The 20,049-nt window shown below is 36.7% G+C and overlaps 1 protein-coding gene across 1 annotated transcript in view; it reads right to left on the reverse strand.

The window, feature by feature from the left end:
• Positions 1–16,927: 16,927 nt before the first annotated feature.
• vps37d (VPS37D subunit of ESCRT-I) overlaps positions 16,928–20,049 on the reverse strand; it is a 37,428-nt gene continuing 34,306 nt past the window's right edge. Inside the window, exon 4 of the mRNA XM_079872226.1 lies at positions 16,928–18,404. Within this exon, the coding sequence (XP_079728352.1) occupies positions 17,922–18,404 (483 nt within the window). The 3' untranslated portion in view covers positions 16,928–17,921. The remainder of the gene's footprint in view (positions 18,405–20,049) is intronic.

Below are 20,049 nucleotides of genomic sequence, written 5' to 3' on the forward strand. Positions count from 1 at the left end.
CACCTATTGGACTGATGTGGATCTACATCGATTTTGGGTATAAAATAAATAGCACATGCAAATAACTGGACGTAGTTTTGCATTGATAATTAATATAGGTCTCAGTTATTATATCAAATAAATATATAGTAGGCATAAGAAATTAAATAGAAAATCAACCATGCATCCTCCAGATGTCATCCCCATAATCCCCACTAAAATTACCATGTTTTTTTTAATTATTTGTTTTGGACATGTAATAATGTAATTAGGTAATAGTAGGCCTACCAAATTGTCGGTAAATCTGTTTCGAGTGAGTCGGTTTGTTCTTGCGTCTCGTCTATGCAGCGCTGGAAAATCCGATTAATCATTTCTGGTGAATCGGTTCGTCTCAAACTTTCCGCTTTAGTGAAGATGTGATAATTCACTTTGCTTTCCATATTTACTTACGTTAAGTGCCTCTATTAAGTTTTTATTTAATTTATAGTTATCATGTTATTCCTTTTCACTGCATTATGTTTGAATGTTTATGTTTAATTTAATTTTATGCAAATGTCACAAACAAATTCAAAGTTCATTACGACTACCAGTAGGGGGCGCATTGCGGCATTCGTAAGCTATACGCTACGTGGAGGTGCTAAAAATTACTTAAAAGAATAGTGAAAAACAAAATGAAAATTTTGTCATCATTTACTCACCCTCAAGTTGTCACAAACCTGTATGAATTTCTTTCTTCTGCTGAACACAAAATAATATATTTGGAAGAATGTCAGTAACCAAACAGTTGATGGACCCCATTGACTTTCATAGTATTTTTCCCCCTATGGAAGTCAGTGTGGTCCATCAACTGTCTGGTTACTGACATTCTTCCAAATATCTTTCTTTGTGTTCAGCAGAAGAAAGAAATGAATTTACCCTCAACTTGAGGGTGAGTAAATAATGACAGAATTCCTTTAATTTCCCTCTTTTATGAAGAAATGGGAAATTCTTTAACATGAAAAAAATATTCTTTGATATAGCCTACCTTTGCAAATGGAGGATAAAGTATCCCGTGTCTTTGTAACTGGGCTTTTCTTCTCTTGAGTTGCTTTGACTTTGCCTTTGTTTAGTTTTTTGTAATAAAAATATAAATTTTGTAAATAGATTATGTGATTCGATTCATTCTGAAATGATTTGTTCGGTCGGTTCATGCAAATAAACAGATTAATCCTAATAGAGATCTTTCTTTTCGAAAATGTTTTTGTTCCAGAACAAGATTATAGGTACATTATAGTTTTGATGTTGTCTTTGTCCTCTAATTGATTGATTAATTGATTGATTGATTGATTGATTGATTGATTGATTGATTGATTGATTGATTGATTGATTGATTGATTGATTGATTGATTGATTGATTGATTGATTGGCTTTAGCTTCCACAACACTGCAAAGTCTTGGAGAAAGTTACTAAATCTTGTCTCTTTAAAAGTATGTTTATCATTGTGTTCAGTGTTCACACAAAAACATTCACAACTTATTTTCTGAAATCCTGCAAACATCATTCACATTGTTCATGTGATACACTTAAAGATTTAAACCTAGTTTTCCATTGTCTTAATCTTGCTAACATAATTTCCTCTTTGTTTCATCATATCATATCATATCATATCATATCATATCATATCATATCATATCATATCATATCTCATGCTATATGCCCAAAAACATGCTATTGAAAAACATGATTTTATTTACTCATTTTTTATTAGTGCTAGTCATTCCAGAGAAGCTGCAGTTCATCCAGGAATATCATCCTTATTATAGATATCACCTCACCCTTCCTCAACAGGACGCATACAGGCAGGGCAAGGTCATCAGCATTTCCATTGCTTGCCAGTTGCCACCCCTATTTGTTCAGAGTTGTATTTAGATGCATATATAAATTAGGATGCATATCTGCCACATCTGTTTTTAGATCCTAAAACCACCTGTAAGTATTTCAAACTGGAACATAATTGTATGTTTATTTCATGCAATACCATATTCACTTGCAAATCCTTTCATTCAAAATACGCCCAGCATCATTCAGAACTGGTTTGGAAAATATTTTTTCTCCCAGCTTGTCGTGTGACCCAACAGGCCTATTAGACAATCCACATTGGCCAACATAGTCACCATGTGATTCACCACCATCAACTCGTAAAGCACTAACATGTTTTGACAATGACATAACTGTCGCCGTATACCGTCTTTCCCTCTTTTGTGGCAGGAAGTGAAGACAGACATTAGTGAGTGGTGAGGCAACAGAGAATGTTTTATTTGAAATAAAATGAAATAAACTAAATTAAGTGTGAAAACAGAAAGGTGTTTTGTGTCCTTGTTATGCTAGGGGGACATCATTTGCACATTATGTCAATGCCAGCGGTATGTGATGTTAAATGCATTAGTTCCCAGGCTGCAACATTATAATCATCGCGTATAGTGTTTTTTGAACATGATATCTCAGCAGAGAGGGACTGTTTTGATTTTATAGTTATCATTGCAGTGAAATATTCAGCAGAATTCAACCATAGCAGTATCTCACATCTCCACTCGGCCGTGTTTGCCAGATCTGGCCCAGCCTAACAGATCCACACAATGCCGCTGTTGATTTTCAGATTATAATCACAAACGGTTTGTGTATGTAATTCCTCAAACATGCTGGAGCGAGCTAGCATCATGATATTGTCCCCATACAGCATTTGTCTCTTCTTTTTTTTCTTGTTTTACAGTAAAATAACAGGTTAAATTTGATTTAGATGGTCCACTTTGGACATTCTTCTAACTATAAGTAGCTTTGCAACTCAACTAACTCTCATTAGAATATTAGTTGACTGTTAGGTTAGGGATAGGGTTCAGGTTGGTAGAATAAGTTGACATGTTGCTAAGTTACTTATAGTCAGTGAATGTCTGTTGGTGGATCATCAAAATAAACTGTTGGCAGATATTAAGCAGACAGTCTAATGAGAGTTAGGTGACGTAGGTGCAAAGTTACTTAGTAGGCATAGAATGTTTAAAGTGGACTTTTGAAATAAAGTGTTACATATATCTAAAATTGCGTATGACTAGTGTAAAAAGTTTCACCATACTTCCCAGTTGAGTATGACAAGTTCCTTAAGTGTTTAAATAGACAATTGAGGCATTATCTAATTAAATATGCACTCATTTGCATACATTTCCATAACAGTTATCTGAACATTGGATAAAGCAAGGTTCAAAATTCTTGTTTCATTTTGTTGACATTTAGATTAAAAGGTTTTTAAAAGGGATTTAGGACTAAAACATTAATTAAATCAGGCAAATAAATCAGGCAAATGATAAATAACCTCCAGAACAGTAAATTTAAATACAACTGTAAAGTTTGACTTATAAGTGAAGTTTCTGACCATTAAAAAAAATTGCCACATAGACAAAGTGCGAAGAAGGTTTTCTTTCTATGTATATACAATTGAAAGTCAGTATGCGTTTGTTTTCTGTGTTTGTTAGCATTCAGTGAGATGTTGAATCCTGCCTGAGCCGGTTGAGAGCACTTGCTGTCTTGATTCATTAATGCCCTTGAACGTCAACTTGTAAAGCACATTCTTTACACACTACAGTATGTGTGTGACTCAAACCAATCCTGCTCTCATAAAAGCTCATAGTGTCACTTCTTAGGACTAGCATGTCACATGTGCTTTGGCTATATGCCTCCAGGGCAAGTGCGTCCGCTCTATAGAATGATGTGCCCTTATAGAAGCATGAAGCATGCTAACACAATTAGACACTAATCATGTAACACTATACACATTATGTGTACTCTAACATGTGCAAGCTGATGCGGATATCAAAACAGTACAAGGGGAAGGAGAAAGATGGCACAAGATGGGCACAAATATGACAACTGAAGCAATGGAAGTCTTGCCTTTCAGGTGAAATAGCCTTTGTTACAGAGTTTATTTGCTCTTTATTGTATAGCATTAGCTAGACCAGCCTTAAAAATAGACAATAGTAAAGAAAGTAGCAATATTTATGCAAGGCCATAACGACCACAATGACAGGTCCCCCATAGGTTCCTATAATCAGATATGGCAAATTTTTTTTTTGGCAAGTCTTGATTTTTTAGGTTCTACTAGGTTTTCCTAGCCTGGCAAGCCAGACCTACATCAAGATGTTAGGTCTGGCAACTCTCCATAGACACGGCTCAATCCGAGGGGCGGGATAAACGGCTGTCTTTCAAATTCACTCTGCACGCAATAGGACAGCGCTTCAACCTACCAGAGCGTTTTCCCAATAGCGGAGCTAAACGTTAGTTGATAGATTCAACTTTTGAATCTGTCCGGCAAAACTACGAACACATCTTCCTTTTTTAAGAATGACTTAAGTGCCGTTCTTTGCTCTTTTCTCAAAGAAAAACTTAACTCCAAGTCCTCCAGAGTCGCGGCCAAAGCCGATTCGAAAGACCGCTGTTCTCCAGCAGCAGCTCTTCTTTGATTTCAAGTAGCAGGGAACCGTCGCAACGCTGTCGTCATCATGTTAAGCCTGCCCCGTCTACTCTATACACGATGTGATTGGCCTGACCCAATTTAGGTTTTTACAGCTCCGAAAGTCAACGGAGAGTTGCTAGATTACCCTGGCTGCAAAATAAATTTTGCTGCCGCTAGGGTGCGTCTAGATTTCTAGGCTAAGGTTTTCCTGCTTTAATGTTCAAAAACACAATGTGTTCACACATATTTTATATTGTTGCAGCACCTCTTTTCCCAGTCTGTCAGTTAAGCTCTGTTTAGTTCCTGTCTCTATGAAGTCCCTCCTTCCAGTAGTGCAATGTGCTCTGATTGGTCGACTGGACCAGTGTTTTGTGATTGGTCAACCACTTCCAGTGTGTTTTGTCACGCTCCTTACCATAACCGTGAGTTTCAGCTTTGCAGGGCTGCATTTAAGTCCACTTTTTTATGCCCTTCCCTTGCTAACTTCTATCCGCCTCATTTACTCGGATGTACGGTACATCATTGCTTGCATTCCACTACAGACAGAACACTTGCAATGGGTTGTAAATGGAACGACTGAATCCCTTGATCACTTGTGGGTAAATTAAGTGCGAGCACTGCGAGTTGTCACAATCGTGTTGCACTATGGTCTCGTTTCTTGTCAAAATCGAGAGGTCAATGGTATAAAATGGTACAATCAAATGAAAAAGGCGGGCTTTGCTGTTCCAGCATTGGTGAAAGAGTGCAAGGTAAGAGCTAAACATATTTGACAACTGTTTTATGACAGAAATGTTAAAAGACAGAAAGTAATAAGGTGATGCAAGCTACTCAACTTTTTTATTTGGCCTTTTTAAATGAAATAGACCAGGGGTGGGCAATCTCAAGATCTACTTTCCTTTAGAAATATAAGCTCCAAACCTAAACAGGCGCTGCGTCCGAAATCGCATAATGTATAGTTGGTACTACATTTGGTTTGAAACTATCTTTGCAACCGTTAAAAAAGTATGTTCTAGTATGAATGTGTGTAGTATGAATGAAATTCGGACACATGACAGCTTGAGCTCCTGCCTTGAAATCGGAAGTGCCCTTTTCAGTCGTATCGCGATGCCCTGCGGAACATGATTTCGCCTCTGCTCCCACAGAGGTCTGTGACCGCCACTGCTCAGGGACACCAAATAGACACCCCACAATGGGCTGTTCTATGGCAGCTATGGTGTTCATGGAGGGGCATCTCTGGTTAAACCTCTCAGGAATAAGAGAGAGGGACAGGTCATTCTTGCTGGAGACTTTACTTTCTCCTCCTTGCCTCTTTGGCGACACAGTCAATGCTGTCATCAAGAGGTTTCAGGATTCCAAGAAAGAAACTGGGGATTGAGGTGGCAATAACAGTGAAGCCTTGCCAAGGGCGGACAGATCTGAGTACCGTCATCCGATCGGGGTTCAGGTAAGCAGTCCTGATGCCAGAGGGCATATTACTTAACCTACACCAGAGGTCAGTCTGATATGAGTAGTAGTGGTAGTTTGGAGAGCTACAAAGTATCTTTCCTAAAATGGCTGTATTGTTTGTATTACCAAGATGGCCGCCGTGTGAATCTGACTACTCTTAATCAAACATTGTTCAAAAACGGCAGCATCTCATCTAAACAGAAACATCAGTATGGATGGATCTGACTTATCACATCTAATATGCCTTGTGATAAATGGCTTTGTCATTCTTCCTTCTCTCTATATTTCTTTCTCTCTAACACACTCATATATACAGCTTGTCAAATTTACAACCTGGTCCACTGCGGCTAGTCGATTCAGTTGATAAAAGCAGTGCGGGATCAAAGGTGGCTATATATCATCCCCCTTCTCATTTTCTCATTACCTTCCAGCTGATACTGCATTCAGCAGTCTGCCTACCCAACATCCATCAAAACAAGGAACCATTTTTACTGTTTGTATCTGAGGCTTTTCACATAGCCCATCCTGAGGATAGTGAGAAATGATGAGCTCTTATTTTAATATTTCATCTACCCTTAAACATCAAGCCTGTCTGTCTGTGTGTATTACTATAAGACATTTTCAAAAGGATAGAGAATGACTTAGGATAGAGAATGAAAACAGAATCCTTTGAATTTAAAGGCTTATAGCTTTTAGGACACAGGACACGATAAGGATAATCTGAGGTTTCAAAGTGGCAGAGGCCAATCTGTAGATTCAAAGATACTCAACCTCTTTATTGTGATGCAACCCCCTTAGCCATGTTAAAATCACTGCAACACACTTGAGGGGCTTATTGCTTTTATAAAATGGAGGCAACAGCAATATGAGAAGATACAAATGCTAAATAAATAAATAATGCATTAATGTTCATTTGTACGTATACTGACATTTACGGTTACGGATGTTAGTTTAACATATTATAAATGAACATAAATTGACAAAGAGCAATACACTGTAAAAAGTGAACAGTTGGATCAACTTAAAAAAAATACTTCAATTGGTAACACCTAAAGAATTTAAGTTTTACGTGATAATTTAAGTTGAGAAAACTTAATTTCTTTAGGTGTTACCAATTGAAGTAATTTTTTTAAGTTGATCCAACTGTTCACTTTTTACAGTGTAGTATATTTTAGTATAATAGCATTAATCTACTGTGCACAATTTTTTTGTTGAAAGTTTAGGGTCAGTGAAATTAAAATTACTTTTATTTTGCAAGGATGCATTAAATTGATCAAAGTTGCTGAAAATACATTTATTAAAACAGTTATATTTTAAAACTTGTATTAATCAAAGAATCCTGAAAAAAAAATGTATCACAGTTTCCACCAAAATATTAAGCAGCACAACCATTTTCAACATTGATAATAAGAAATGTTTCTTGAGCAGCAAATCAGCATATTAAAATGATTTCTGAAGGATCATAAAGACTGGAGTAATGATGCTGAAAATTCAGTTCTGCATCACATCAATAAATTCCATTTTTTTAAATATATTAAAATAGAAAGTTATTTTACATTGTAATAATATCTCTGTATTTTTACTGTGAATTTGGTGCAAAACAAAGCAGACATACAATGCCATCAGTGCAATACGTTCTTAGTGAATTCTTAATGATTTTGTTTTTTTATTTAGGTCAAATTCACCCGATAGAACACTTATACTTTTGTAGTGCATTGTGAATTGCTGTCCAAATGAGTCTCTCAAAACATAATTGCCATGAGATGACATGACATGAATTCCTTAGTCCTTCGTTTCATCCTCAGCATTAAATCAGGGGATCAGCCCATCCAGAAACAAGCTGAGCCCTGATTTGAACCATTTGACCAAAACAAACAGCCTGAAGGGACGCAGTCTGAGAGCAAAAGAAGGTCAGAGCCCTTCTTCTTTACTCCAGGGGGCACTGCATCAGTCACCATCAAGAATACAATGAGAAACACCAACTAAAAGCCTTCGATATTTAGGAGAAGATTACAGAACGATTAGGTAAAACATTACGCTTCCCCCAAAACAGCAGTTTGAATGCACACCAGATGGTCTGGGCGTCATTTGGTCTTGACGTCCACTTTCCAACGGCCCTGTACACAATAATGTGTGTGTTTGTCTGCAAGAGCAGTAAGCGGTCATTTCATGGCGAGTTCAGCATTCATAAAGCATCAACACAATACACTGACTTCACACTGATCAAATAATGCTGTGTTGAAATTTATAATAATGCTGCTGTGACTGAAATTTACCACAGGACGTCAAAGGCCGAGAGCACATTATTTGATGTTTCTCAGAGCTGTCATCTGGCTGAACAAAGCAGTTCTGTTCATGAGAAAGCATCCATCTTCCTTTTTTATGCAAAGCACACTGTGAAATCTGTCTGTGCCTTGGCATACAGCGTGATTGAATCACATTAATGCCAAGCTGCATTTATGGTTATGGACTTATGGAATTAAGCGAACTCATTTACAAAATGAAAACAGTAGTCCTTTACAATAAGGTTTATTAGTTTACATTAGTTAGTGCATTAATGAACTAACAATGAGCAATACATTTGCTACAGTATTTATTAATATTTGTTAATGTTAATAAATATCCAGCAGCTCATTGTTTATTAATGTTAGTTCACAGTGCATTAACTTATTTTAACAAATACAACCTTTAATTTTAATAATGTATCAGTAAATGTTGAAATTAATATAAATGAATAATATTGTTCATTCTTAGTTCATGTTAACTAATGTTAACTATTGAACCTTATTGTAAAGTGTTATGAAAACAAAACACTATATATATTCATTAACCATTTAAATTATATCTCTTGGTGATTTTATAGATCTATAGAAATATAGATTTTATATTTTACACATGCATTTAGAATTAAAACTCTCCAGTCGTCTCCTACGAACATCCCTGACTCCAATGTTAGGGTTTTGGACTGTACAGAACACGGCTCCAATCTTCCACATTCCAATTCTTATATTCTTTGGCAAATGTATAAGGTGATTTTTTGTTTTTTTTGCGGTAGATAAAACTAATTAATGTTTTCTTAACTGGTACACAACCTCTGAATCCAGCCTCTTATAGCCGTTGACTTACAGTTTAAGATGAAATTGGAGGTTGCAGCTCATCCAGATCTTTGAGGTCCCACATTCAGGGCATTTTCATCCTCCTGTCAAAATGCTCACTATCTTCCTTGACCAGTCACAGCACTTTACATTCTGCATGGTATGGCGTTGTGTCACTGTGCTTTGAAATAATTCTGTGGACATTGTGACATTTACATCCAGCACATGAGCAATATCCAAATTGACCAGATTTGGCCATTTCAATAATATCTTGGTTGCAGAGGACCACACCATTCATGGCCTTTCAAAACCCAGAAAATAACATCTAACTAGATGTACCGCATGGCGGTACAAAATATGACCGCCGCTCAGGCCTGCACTGGCTTTCCACAAAAAATATACTTATACATACTAAGTATGAAAAATCTGTTTTTTTTTTCAAAGGACCCTCCCATTCAATTTCTACAAACCTCTACCAAACGGTTGAGGTGCCTGTTGATGGTAAAAGTCAGTTATCTGACTTTGGCATGGGTTTGTTGTGTTTTACTGAAATAAAATAAAAAAAATTCCCCAAAAAAGTGGTTTTATCTTGTAGCCCTGGTCCCAGAGTTTTAAAAAAACAATGTTAACAAAATTAAACTCATTCCCACTGTACCTAGTAGAACACTTAAGTAAATGTCCCATTGAAATTAATGGGATTTTATGGATTTAGGTGAAGAAAGTGTACACATAATACATTTTGGTCTGTACCATGAAGAGAAAACTGATTCAACTATATAAACTATATATTTTCTGAAAGCATAGACTGTCAGGATGTGATCTAACATGGCATGAAACATGTCCCACCCACCTCATTAGTATACTGCCCAAGCATAACACATTGGGTATTGGTAAATCGGGTATATGGCTGATACCTAAAACAAGTAGCCTAATAAAAACTCAGTGAGTGTTTTAGCGCAATTTTCTGACGTCATGGGATCACAACACTTTAAGAGATAGGCTAGTAAATGTTTTTATGTTTTTTTTGTTTTTTTTGTGTGCGTTCCCGAGATTAGACCTTCCTTAACATAATGCCGAAAACCCGAAGTCTCTAGGTCAGGGTTCACCAATCTCGGTCCTGGAGGGCCGCTGTCCTGCAGAGTTTAGCTCCAACCAGCTCCAACACACCTGTTTGAAAGTTTCTAGTATGCCTAGTGAGACCTTGATTAGCTGGTTCAGGTGTGTTTAATTGGGGTTGGAGCTAAACTCTGCAGGACAGCGGCCCTCCAGGACCGAGATTGGTGAACCCTGCTCTAGGTGGTCTGGTTGAGGAGGAGATAGAAGTGCAAGATTGGTGCGCACAGACAGAACAGAAATCATGAGTTAACAATCGCAATTTTGTCCGTAGGAAAATTGCGCTAAAAAGTAGTAGTATGTGCATGTCTGTCTGTGTGTGTGTGTGTATGTGTGTGTGTTTGTGTATGTGTGTGTCTGTGTCTGTGTGTGTGTGTGTGTCTGTGCGTGTATGTATGCGTGCGTACATGTGTGTGCGCGTGTGTGTTTGTGTGTGTGTGTGTGTCTGTGCGTGTGGATGTCAGTGTGTGTGCATGCTTGCGTTTGTTTGTATTCCTGCATGTGTGTGTGTGACAGTATCATCCTAAACCAGCAACCCTTCGCTCAACAGCACCATCTACAGGCCGATGAGTGTACAGTCACTAAATGTGCACATAAATTAATTTATTTTATACCCCCCCATGGATGAAATTCTACGAAACTTAGCATACCCCCAGAGGATGTCAAGTTAATCATACACATGAAATATGGTGCAGTTCTGAACATCTCAACTGAAGATAGGGGCGATTAAAGCAGAATAATATTGCATTTTCATTTTTTTATGGGAAGGGGCGCAAATCACAAATGAGTGATTATGGGCTAGGTTGATGTGGGCCCTTAAGAGCAACATACCATAAAAATTTCTTCATGGCCACGGTTCAGGTAGTTATTTAGGAAAAACTGCATTTTTTGGGTTTGGGGGGGCCCAGCGCGGGGGGGGGGGGGGAGTGGCCCTCGGGGACCAAACGAAATTTTTCCGTAAAAGTCTAGTGGGGCTACATGCCCACCAAATTTCATGTTCCCCGGTGTTTCGGTGTCCCTGGTATCGTTGACGAAAAATTCAGTAGATGACGAAAAAAAAAAAAAAAACTTTGACAATCCCTATATGACCGCTTTCGCTAGCTATGCTAGCGGCGGTCATAATAATACAAAGTTGCATTTTCAGAGGATTTTGGAGAAACCACTTGAAACATTTGTTGTATTGAGCTATTTAATGACTTTTTTTTTATTTGTTCATTGCGAACAGCTGAAAGTCTGTACATTTTGCCAATATACCTGATTTGCAATGGGGGTTGAATCATTTTGATTACAGCTTTATATATATATATATATATATATATATATATATATATATATATATATATATATATATATATATATATATATATATATATTTATTTATTTATTTATTTATTTATTTATATATATGTCTGTGTATGTAGCCTATGTATATGTAGGTACAGGAATAATGATTGGGACACTTTTTGCCATTGAGATGACTGAGAAAAAGTTTCTCAATGATTCAGTGATTCTTGAATGAGAAATCACAAGTTTTTGATGAGAAACAGTGATTCTTTATATATATATATATATATATATATATAAATAATCACTGTTTCCAAACAAAATATTAAGCAGCACAGCTGTTTTCAACATTCTAATAATAATAATGTTTTTGAACAGCAAATGAAATTACAAAGATTTCTGAAGGATCATGTGACACTGAAAACTGGAGTAATGATGCAGAAAATTCAGCTTTAACATCACAGGAATACATTACATTTTAAATTATATTAAAATAGAAAACAGTTATTTAAAATTCTTATCATATTTCACTGTTTTACAGTTTTTTTGTATAACATTAAAAAATCTTACTGACCCTAAAGTTTTGAACCATAATTTGGGATGATGAAATGAATATGATATACATTTTCAAAAGGTAATTTCTTAAATATAACAAAAATATGAAAATATGGTAAAAATGATGGAAGCATGAAAATATGGTAAAATGATGCATTACAGATGTTGCCCTTGTGCATTTCCTTGATTGACATTTGTTGTGTTTACACCCGGTTGAAATCTGCAGCATGAAATCGACCAAATGAAATCATTAAAGAACAGAGACACCTTCCTGTTTATGTGTTGACAACATTCCTCCTGCCTCCATAATGGAAAACACTGATCTGCTCCACGATAAGCACATGCTAGAACAAGCTAATCCACAGCGCGAATAAAACCCCTGCAGACTTATAAACGAACTCTGGCTTTTAAGAGTCAAATCACCCCTCTGCATGTCCAGTGAAGTGGAATGAAAATGAAGACATGTTGCAGTTTCAGGATTTGAGGGTCTCTGAGGAGGGGGAATAGGATCAGGGATATCATGTTCAAGGTCACCTTGTGCTAGATGTGCCGATGATGAGTTGACAGATGTGGACTCTGCCTGACCTCGCGAACCGACGCTGCTAGCTACATGACGGGATGTCTGAAGGGTCATGGACTCAGAGAAGAGACTTTGAGTTCTTAGAAACCACTGTGCCTCTAGGCTTCATGCTAATTCTTGAGCAGTGATGTCATGCTTCTTTAGTAGATGATCTAAGTGAGTTTCATGTCATACTGAGGCTGGATTCATCACAGCATCAGGAAAACAGGGCTCTGATTAATTCCATTTCTTTATACTGTAGCTATTTCTGACCCCACAATTGACACAACATTTCTCAAGGTAATCTGTTGAATATTTGGATCATTTTTGATATATTTTCACAAAGAAAAGGAAAGGCATTTTCATAATTTGGTTCAAAACCAACTCGATCTGATGAGAACCACGAAATCAAAATTGACAATTTCTTTTTTTTATGGAACATTGCAGTAGCTATATTATTATAAATGATTTACCCATGCACATCATTACTGTTTTTTTTTATTATCTTAATTCAAAATAGCTTCCCCTCCCTCTTGCAGCGACATCTCTTTTCTTCTCTGATGACATGTTTACTGGCACGAGGGCGGGGCAACCTGTCACTCACATGACATCATCAACCAAATCAAATCAACCCAATCAATTCAATGGACAAAATGTCCCGCCCTACTTTTTTGTTGTTGTTGATCATTTCGGATTCCAGAATTAATTAATTAATTTATTGCAAGTCATACATAAATATTTATTCATTCATTCATTCGTAACGTGCATGAACGAATAAAAAAAAAAAAGGGAGAGGAAGAAGAAAATCTTATGGTACCTGTCGCTTATTTGTGCACATCAAATTTTTTTTAAAAATTAAAATAAAAAACAGCTGCTTTATGAATGGATCAACCCCAATCCTCACCCCAAACACCAAACAGTTTCACCTATCTTTACACTTAATTATCATCATTTTAAGCGTGTTAGTCATCATTTTTCTTGTAACATTCCCAAATTCTTTAAATTTACCAACACATTTCACTTATATATACAGTACATCACAATAGGGAAGAAAAAGCGCAAATTATGTTTCATAACAACTTTATTTTATGAGGTGCCGATTTTGTATGAATTACTATTGATGTGTATGAAAACAGAAAAAAGATAGCAAATGTACGAAAACGAGATTTTACAAATGCATACAAATTAGCCATCTATTCGGCAAAGTGTAAAATACTTTTTAAATATAATTTTCAAGGTAAAAGGTTATTATTATTCACAAGTAATTCATTATTTATTTATAAATATTCAGTATAACCTTGTTTTGTCATAAAAAGCTGGCAACACTTTACAAAAATCTCCCATTTGTTAACTTTAGTTAACGCATTACTTAACTTAACTAACATTGTGAAATACATTTGTTACAGTATTTAATAATCTTTATTAAAAGATTAAATAAATATCCAGCTGTTCATTGTTAGTTGATGTTAGTTCAGGCCCAAAAAATAATATTAACAGATACAACTTGTGATTTAATAATATATTAGGAAATTTACATTAACTAAGATTAATACACGCTTTAGAAATATTTTTAAATGTTAGATCATGTTAACTAATGTAGTAAACTAATGTTAACAAATAAAACCCTATACATAGTTCCTACATGACGTCACAACATACGGGCATTTGCCGACCCGGCGCCATTTCTGTGGGCATGTTGTGGGCAGAACATTAGAAGAAGAAGCTGAAACGAGTTCATTTCGTGATAAAAAGTGAAAATGGTCATCTCCTGCTGGGTCAACGGATGTTCAAATCGTGCCGGAGGTTAATTTAAATTTGGATTTTACAGTATACCCGTCATTAGACTTCATGAATGTGAGAAAACTAAGCTTTTGTCAGACCAACAACGGAGGTTATGGCTGGCGAGGATAAACAGGAAAGAAACTCCCTCAAAACACGCAAGAATTTGCTCAGAGCACTTTGTGTCAGGTGCACAATGTTGTGTTTTATTGCGAGTGTACACAAATATAAGTTAACACTTTGCAGTTTGAATGATGTCCTGTATGAACAAAATGACAAGGTATTAAAAACATACAAAAACAACATTGTTTCCACTGTTCGATCGCGCCCGCGCCTCTCTCTCTCTCTCTCTCTCTCTCACACACACAGACAGACAGACAAACAGCGTTAGCGCATACTGATCCACACCATTTATGACTGAAATTTTCACATTGTACCTCTCTCTGTCTTGTTAATAGAGTCTCTTTATAATCTCTTTATAGTCTCTGTCACTTTGTCTCTTCATGATTTTCGTAACATTATAAACAGAAAGAAATATTCGAAATTTGCTTGTAAAACTTCATAAACACAGCAGCTTATGCCATCAAAGATGGCGTTTCCGGGGAGGTCACGTGACATTAATTGGCCTGTGGGAACTATGTATGGTAAAGTGTTACCAAAAAGCTCATATCTGATATTTTAAAAGGGGGTGACAAACAACATTATATAGTCTGGTTTAGTGTTTGCTGTTGGCTAGTTCCTCTGAAACCCTCCACCTCCCCCAGCTCCACCTGCCTAGATCTGAAAAGGGATTTATGTATGTTTATTCATGCACCAGCAGCATATCTTACATTCTCAAAGCAGTGTGTTTGTGTATCTAATGGCAGCAGCAAGTCCATACTTGCTCAGCAGCAGCAGCAGCGTATCAGACCTAGTCCGCCAAAACCAAATACATTAACATTGCCATATTCATTATCATGCTAAAAATACTTTGAGTGTTGTCATTATTGAACTGTTATTTCTGTAAACACTTTTTTAAAAAAATGAATATGCTGAACCACCATAAGGTTTTCTTAAGTTCCTGATGGCTTTTTTCTCTCTCTACTACTGTACATTTCTGACATTTTGACTTGTCAATGTCGAAATGAATTTTATTTCAGAAATAATCATGCTCATCATTAAAGAGATGAATTGCATTTTTAATGTAAGTATTTAACGTATGTATTAATCGATCTAGACAAGTGCAAACACATTGCAGGTTGGGTCTTGGCACTTGCAGAATTAGTTTTACTGAATTCCACTCATGTCAGAAACAGGTGAAGGTTAGTAAATTCAAAGAGAAAAACACATGTAATTTCTGCTCTGCACCTCTCACTGATCCCTACAAAGTGATAAATAGTGCAGGCACATACCTTCTCACCCTTGTAATGATTCATAACGTAACATATTTTCCCATAGCTGTTTAAAATACAACACAAGCACTGAAAATGAATGCAGAACTTTCCGGCCTGGATATAGAATCCTAACAAATAAACAGTGTTTGATGTCCACATGGGGTATTCCATAACAGGATTTCCATAAATAAATCCCTTACTCTTAGATATGCTTTTCATTGGCGCTGAGCACATTACTAAAATGGATTTTGTGCTAAGCCAGGTTTATTTGTAACCCTACTCAACTGTAGCTTAAGAATAAAGACATAACCCTGGAGCAAATCAGCCGCTAAGTCTATGAGAACTTAGTCAAGGACAACAGCGTGTCCATACGTTCTGACTACAGACTCCACTGCAATGGCTGAACAACCTGAAACAACAAATTGTTGGGCTTTCAAAGACTTCAGCTGCAGCTGTGTAAATAATAAATAAACCATCTGAACCGTTCTCATTGTAAAACAAGTCTTACACAGACAAACATACATAATCAGTTCATCTAACTTACACTTATTGTATTACTTGGAAGAAAAATCCCTAATAAAACAAAACTTGTCTGATGACAGAAAAATAATAACGAATAATCTCACGAAAGATTATGTGATGTCTGGGTCACATTTCACCCCAAAAGAAAAAGAAAAAAATACTGCACTTTATTTTCCATCAAGAAAACTAATATTTTTGCATCGTGACATTAGTTTTATGTACAGTTTAACATGGTTCTCATTACTGTAATGAGCCCGAAATTTACAATATTCACAATTAATTTTTTCAAAGAATTTTACTTCTTGCATATATAACAGTACATTATAGTACAAATATATTAGGGGAAATTTTTCTTAATTTTCATTCAAATAATGTTACAACCCATATATATATATATATATATATATATATTATGGTTCTTTTCTTAATTAATTATTTCATTCATTTGATGTTGAGGTGAAACCTGACCAGATTTGTGATGTTCTTGACAGATTGTTTTTATTTTACCCAATATAATATCAATAAAACTTAAAAAAAAAAAAAAAAAAAAATTATACTCATACTCATGTAACTATTTCATTTTTGAATCTCAGGTAAATTTGTTGTTTCAAGAAAGATTCTCCGTGTAAAGTAGCGCAGTGGAATGCAAAAACATGTTGTTGTGTGAACAGATTTTTATAGTATAGTAAATTCAAGACCAACACCAAGGACACAGAAAATAAAATACAAAACAACCAAATATTGGTTTAAAATAAACATCATGATTAGACTTTATTTAACATCCATTAACATTACAAAAAGGTGCCATTTCACAAGTCCCTCAGCGGTCCGAAAGACCTTCCAGTCAAAAAGTAGTGTCTCATGAAACAGGGCACTTCCCTCATTCAAACAGCAGCTAAACTCCTGCCACGTCCCGACTAAACCCACACAAATACAAAACACAACCAAGTTAAACGAACAAGCCACAACGACAAGCAACATTAACAAATACTTTATGGCTTTCTGCTATCCTCCCCTTTTGGGTACATGAATGTTTGATTTAGGGCTGAACGATGAATCGCAATTTCCACGTAATAGCACTTAAACCGATTTGGCTTATCGCGATTATTTTTTATGCTCAGCTTGTCATTGATGTAAACGCTGCTCCATCTGAAAGCACTGTGAGTTTGAGTCACTTATAATGTGCATTTGAAAAAAGCAACACGCGTCAAACATCTTTCCAAACATGAGAAGCATTTATGAACCTCTTGTCCGACAAAAGACAACATTTAATAACATGCTTTTACTCCAAACTCACTTCGTAACGACAGTTGAGCATCCTTCTGTGAGATGATGCGGCTTCTTACACAGAATAAGGCAGTCGTGTATTTATTAGTCATGTTTAAAGCGTTTCAATCTTCTGCTTATTCAGCTACAGCGATGATGCCCGATAGGGATTTCCTGGAATGATGTGCGTTATCCTACTTTTACGGCGAGGCATTTTTGCGTGAGAGCGCCCTCTGGTGTTCAGATGGAGCAGCATTTACTACCGGTCAGCCGCGCTGCACTGACAAGCTGCACATTAAATAATCGCAGCCTTTGCCAAATCGCGTGCGGTTTCATTGCGACTGATTGTGCAGCCCTAGTTTGATTTCATGGCAGCATCAGTATTATACATCGACTCGATGAAGGCTTCACGTGGTCATTGCGTAATTTGTGGACTTCTGCTTTCACGTCAAACTCGCTGTGCTGAGCGTTATCGACACGGAGGCTCGGACTGATGGGGACTGGGCCTGTACAGCTGCTGCAATCGGACCGGTCTCACCGGCCAGCCGGGTAACTGTCCTATTACTCTCAGGCCGACGGGCTGCCCGGGGCAGGAGTGAGGAGCGCCAGGCCCTGAGACCTGCGGGTGGCATGAGCGCGAGTCCAGAGGAGGTAGGACCGAAGCCGAGGAAGAGGAAAGAGGCAGCAGGATGGCCGGGGTCAGACCGTATCTGAGCTGGAAGACACGAGGAGGGCCGTGGGGAGCGCTGATGCCATTGGGACGGGAATCCTTGTGCTCCACTTCCCTCTTCTGCTCCTCCTCCCGTTTCTTCGCTTTCCTGTCGGGTCTGTTGAACTCCTGGAGCTTCTCGGCTTGAGCGCGGCGGATATGGTACGTCTTCCTGTGGCTTTGAAAAGAATCAAGGAATTCCTCCAGGGGAACGTGGCCCTCCATGAACCTCTCCAGCAACTCCTGTGAAGGTCAAATGACAAATAAACAGGTATTAGAGGGCGGGAAGTCAAGCCGGATTCATAACAAGTGTGACGCAGTTGTCTTTTTGACTCATCATGTTCCAAGACAAATGTCAAAGCCCAGTTGCATAAAACAAGTTATTTTTACACCTAATATATTACTTTTAGTGGCAAAATCTCAAGCAGTCTGATTGATTCTATCATTTCAAGAAATAATTTTGAGTTAAATAAACCCTGCTGGGAAAAAAAGGTAGATTGCTGGTCTTAGCAGGTTTAAGATGGTCTAGCTCTGGGGAAACCCTTAAATGTTAAATATTTATTTGATGTACCCACTGAGATTTTAAGTAAATATGTGACCCTGGATCACAAAACCAGTCACAAGTCAAACAGGTATATTTGTGGCAATTGCCAACAATACATTGTATGGGTCAAAAATGATTGATTTTTCTTTTATGCCAAAAGTCAAGAGGATGAATCTTCATGTTCCATGAAGATATTTTGTAAGTTTCCTACCGTAAATATATAAAACATTTATTTTTGTGAGTGAATGCAGCACAATCGCCAACATAAATGGACAACTTTAAAGATGATTTTCTCAATGTTTCGATTTTTTTGCACCCTCAGATTCCAGATTTCAAATAGCTGTATCTCGGCCAAATATTGTCCGATCCTAATAAACCATACATCAATGGAAAGCATATACCCAATGTACCCATGTGACTGGTTTTGTCCAGGGTCACATATTTTAATAATTTAACAGCACATTCGAATGTTAATTAATGATCACAGGGCAAATAAACAGATCAAATGCTTTAATATTTTGTCATCTTTTTTAGTAAAGGTTTTATTCTGATTTGTTTCTATTATAATGTATTCATATATAACACTGCACGACCAACCTCTCTGTGTTTTAGGAACCCAATCAAATTGCATATAATAATAAAACTAATAATAATAATAATATACCAAATAAATAAAAGACCGAAATATAGTAGTGTTGTAAATTATGATTCTACTGTCCAATTAAAATGAATATTAGATCATAATAATAATAATTTTATTTTACACTAAAAGTGGCAATACTAATATTTAGACCTTTATTTCTTGAATTCTTCACTTTCAAAGTTTCAAAACCTAAAGCTTTTAACATTTTCAAGCTTTTATTTTTGCAGCCTTTGAATTGATAATTGCACTGAATAGAAAGAATTGGGGAAATCTGGTCTACTTTAGTTGATCTCCCATTCTGACAAGCATAAAAGTTCCTAAAACCTCTCTAAAACCATAAAACTACTTTAGGCTTGTTTAAGATGTTTTTTTGTTTGTTTGTTTTCACAGCAGGGAAAATCAATGAATTTAGACATTGTTTTTTTGCATTGTAGAGTTTAACGCACAAACACGTCTGCACAAATAAATGGTAGGATAAATTTAACATGAGCTCATGTGTCTACTGAAGCCTCTGGTGGAAGGGGCAGGTGTCTGCACTGTCTCAGTATGGGGGATTGAATAATTAATAAGCCTCGTCTGCACAAACCCACCCCCAAATGTACTCGCAGACAGAACAATAAAGTCTTTTAAGACACTGCCCTTGGCAAACTACACATCAATGTAGGACAATAACATGCAGTGTGTGACTCAAATAAATAAAT

Source organism: Squalius cephalus (genome assembly GCF_949319135.1).
Source record: "Squalius cephalus genome assembly, chromosome: 5".
NCBI classification, from domain to species: Eukaryota; Metazoa; Chordata; class Actinopteri; order Cypriniformes; family Leuciscidae; genus Squalius; species Squalius cephalus.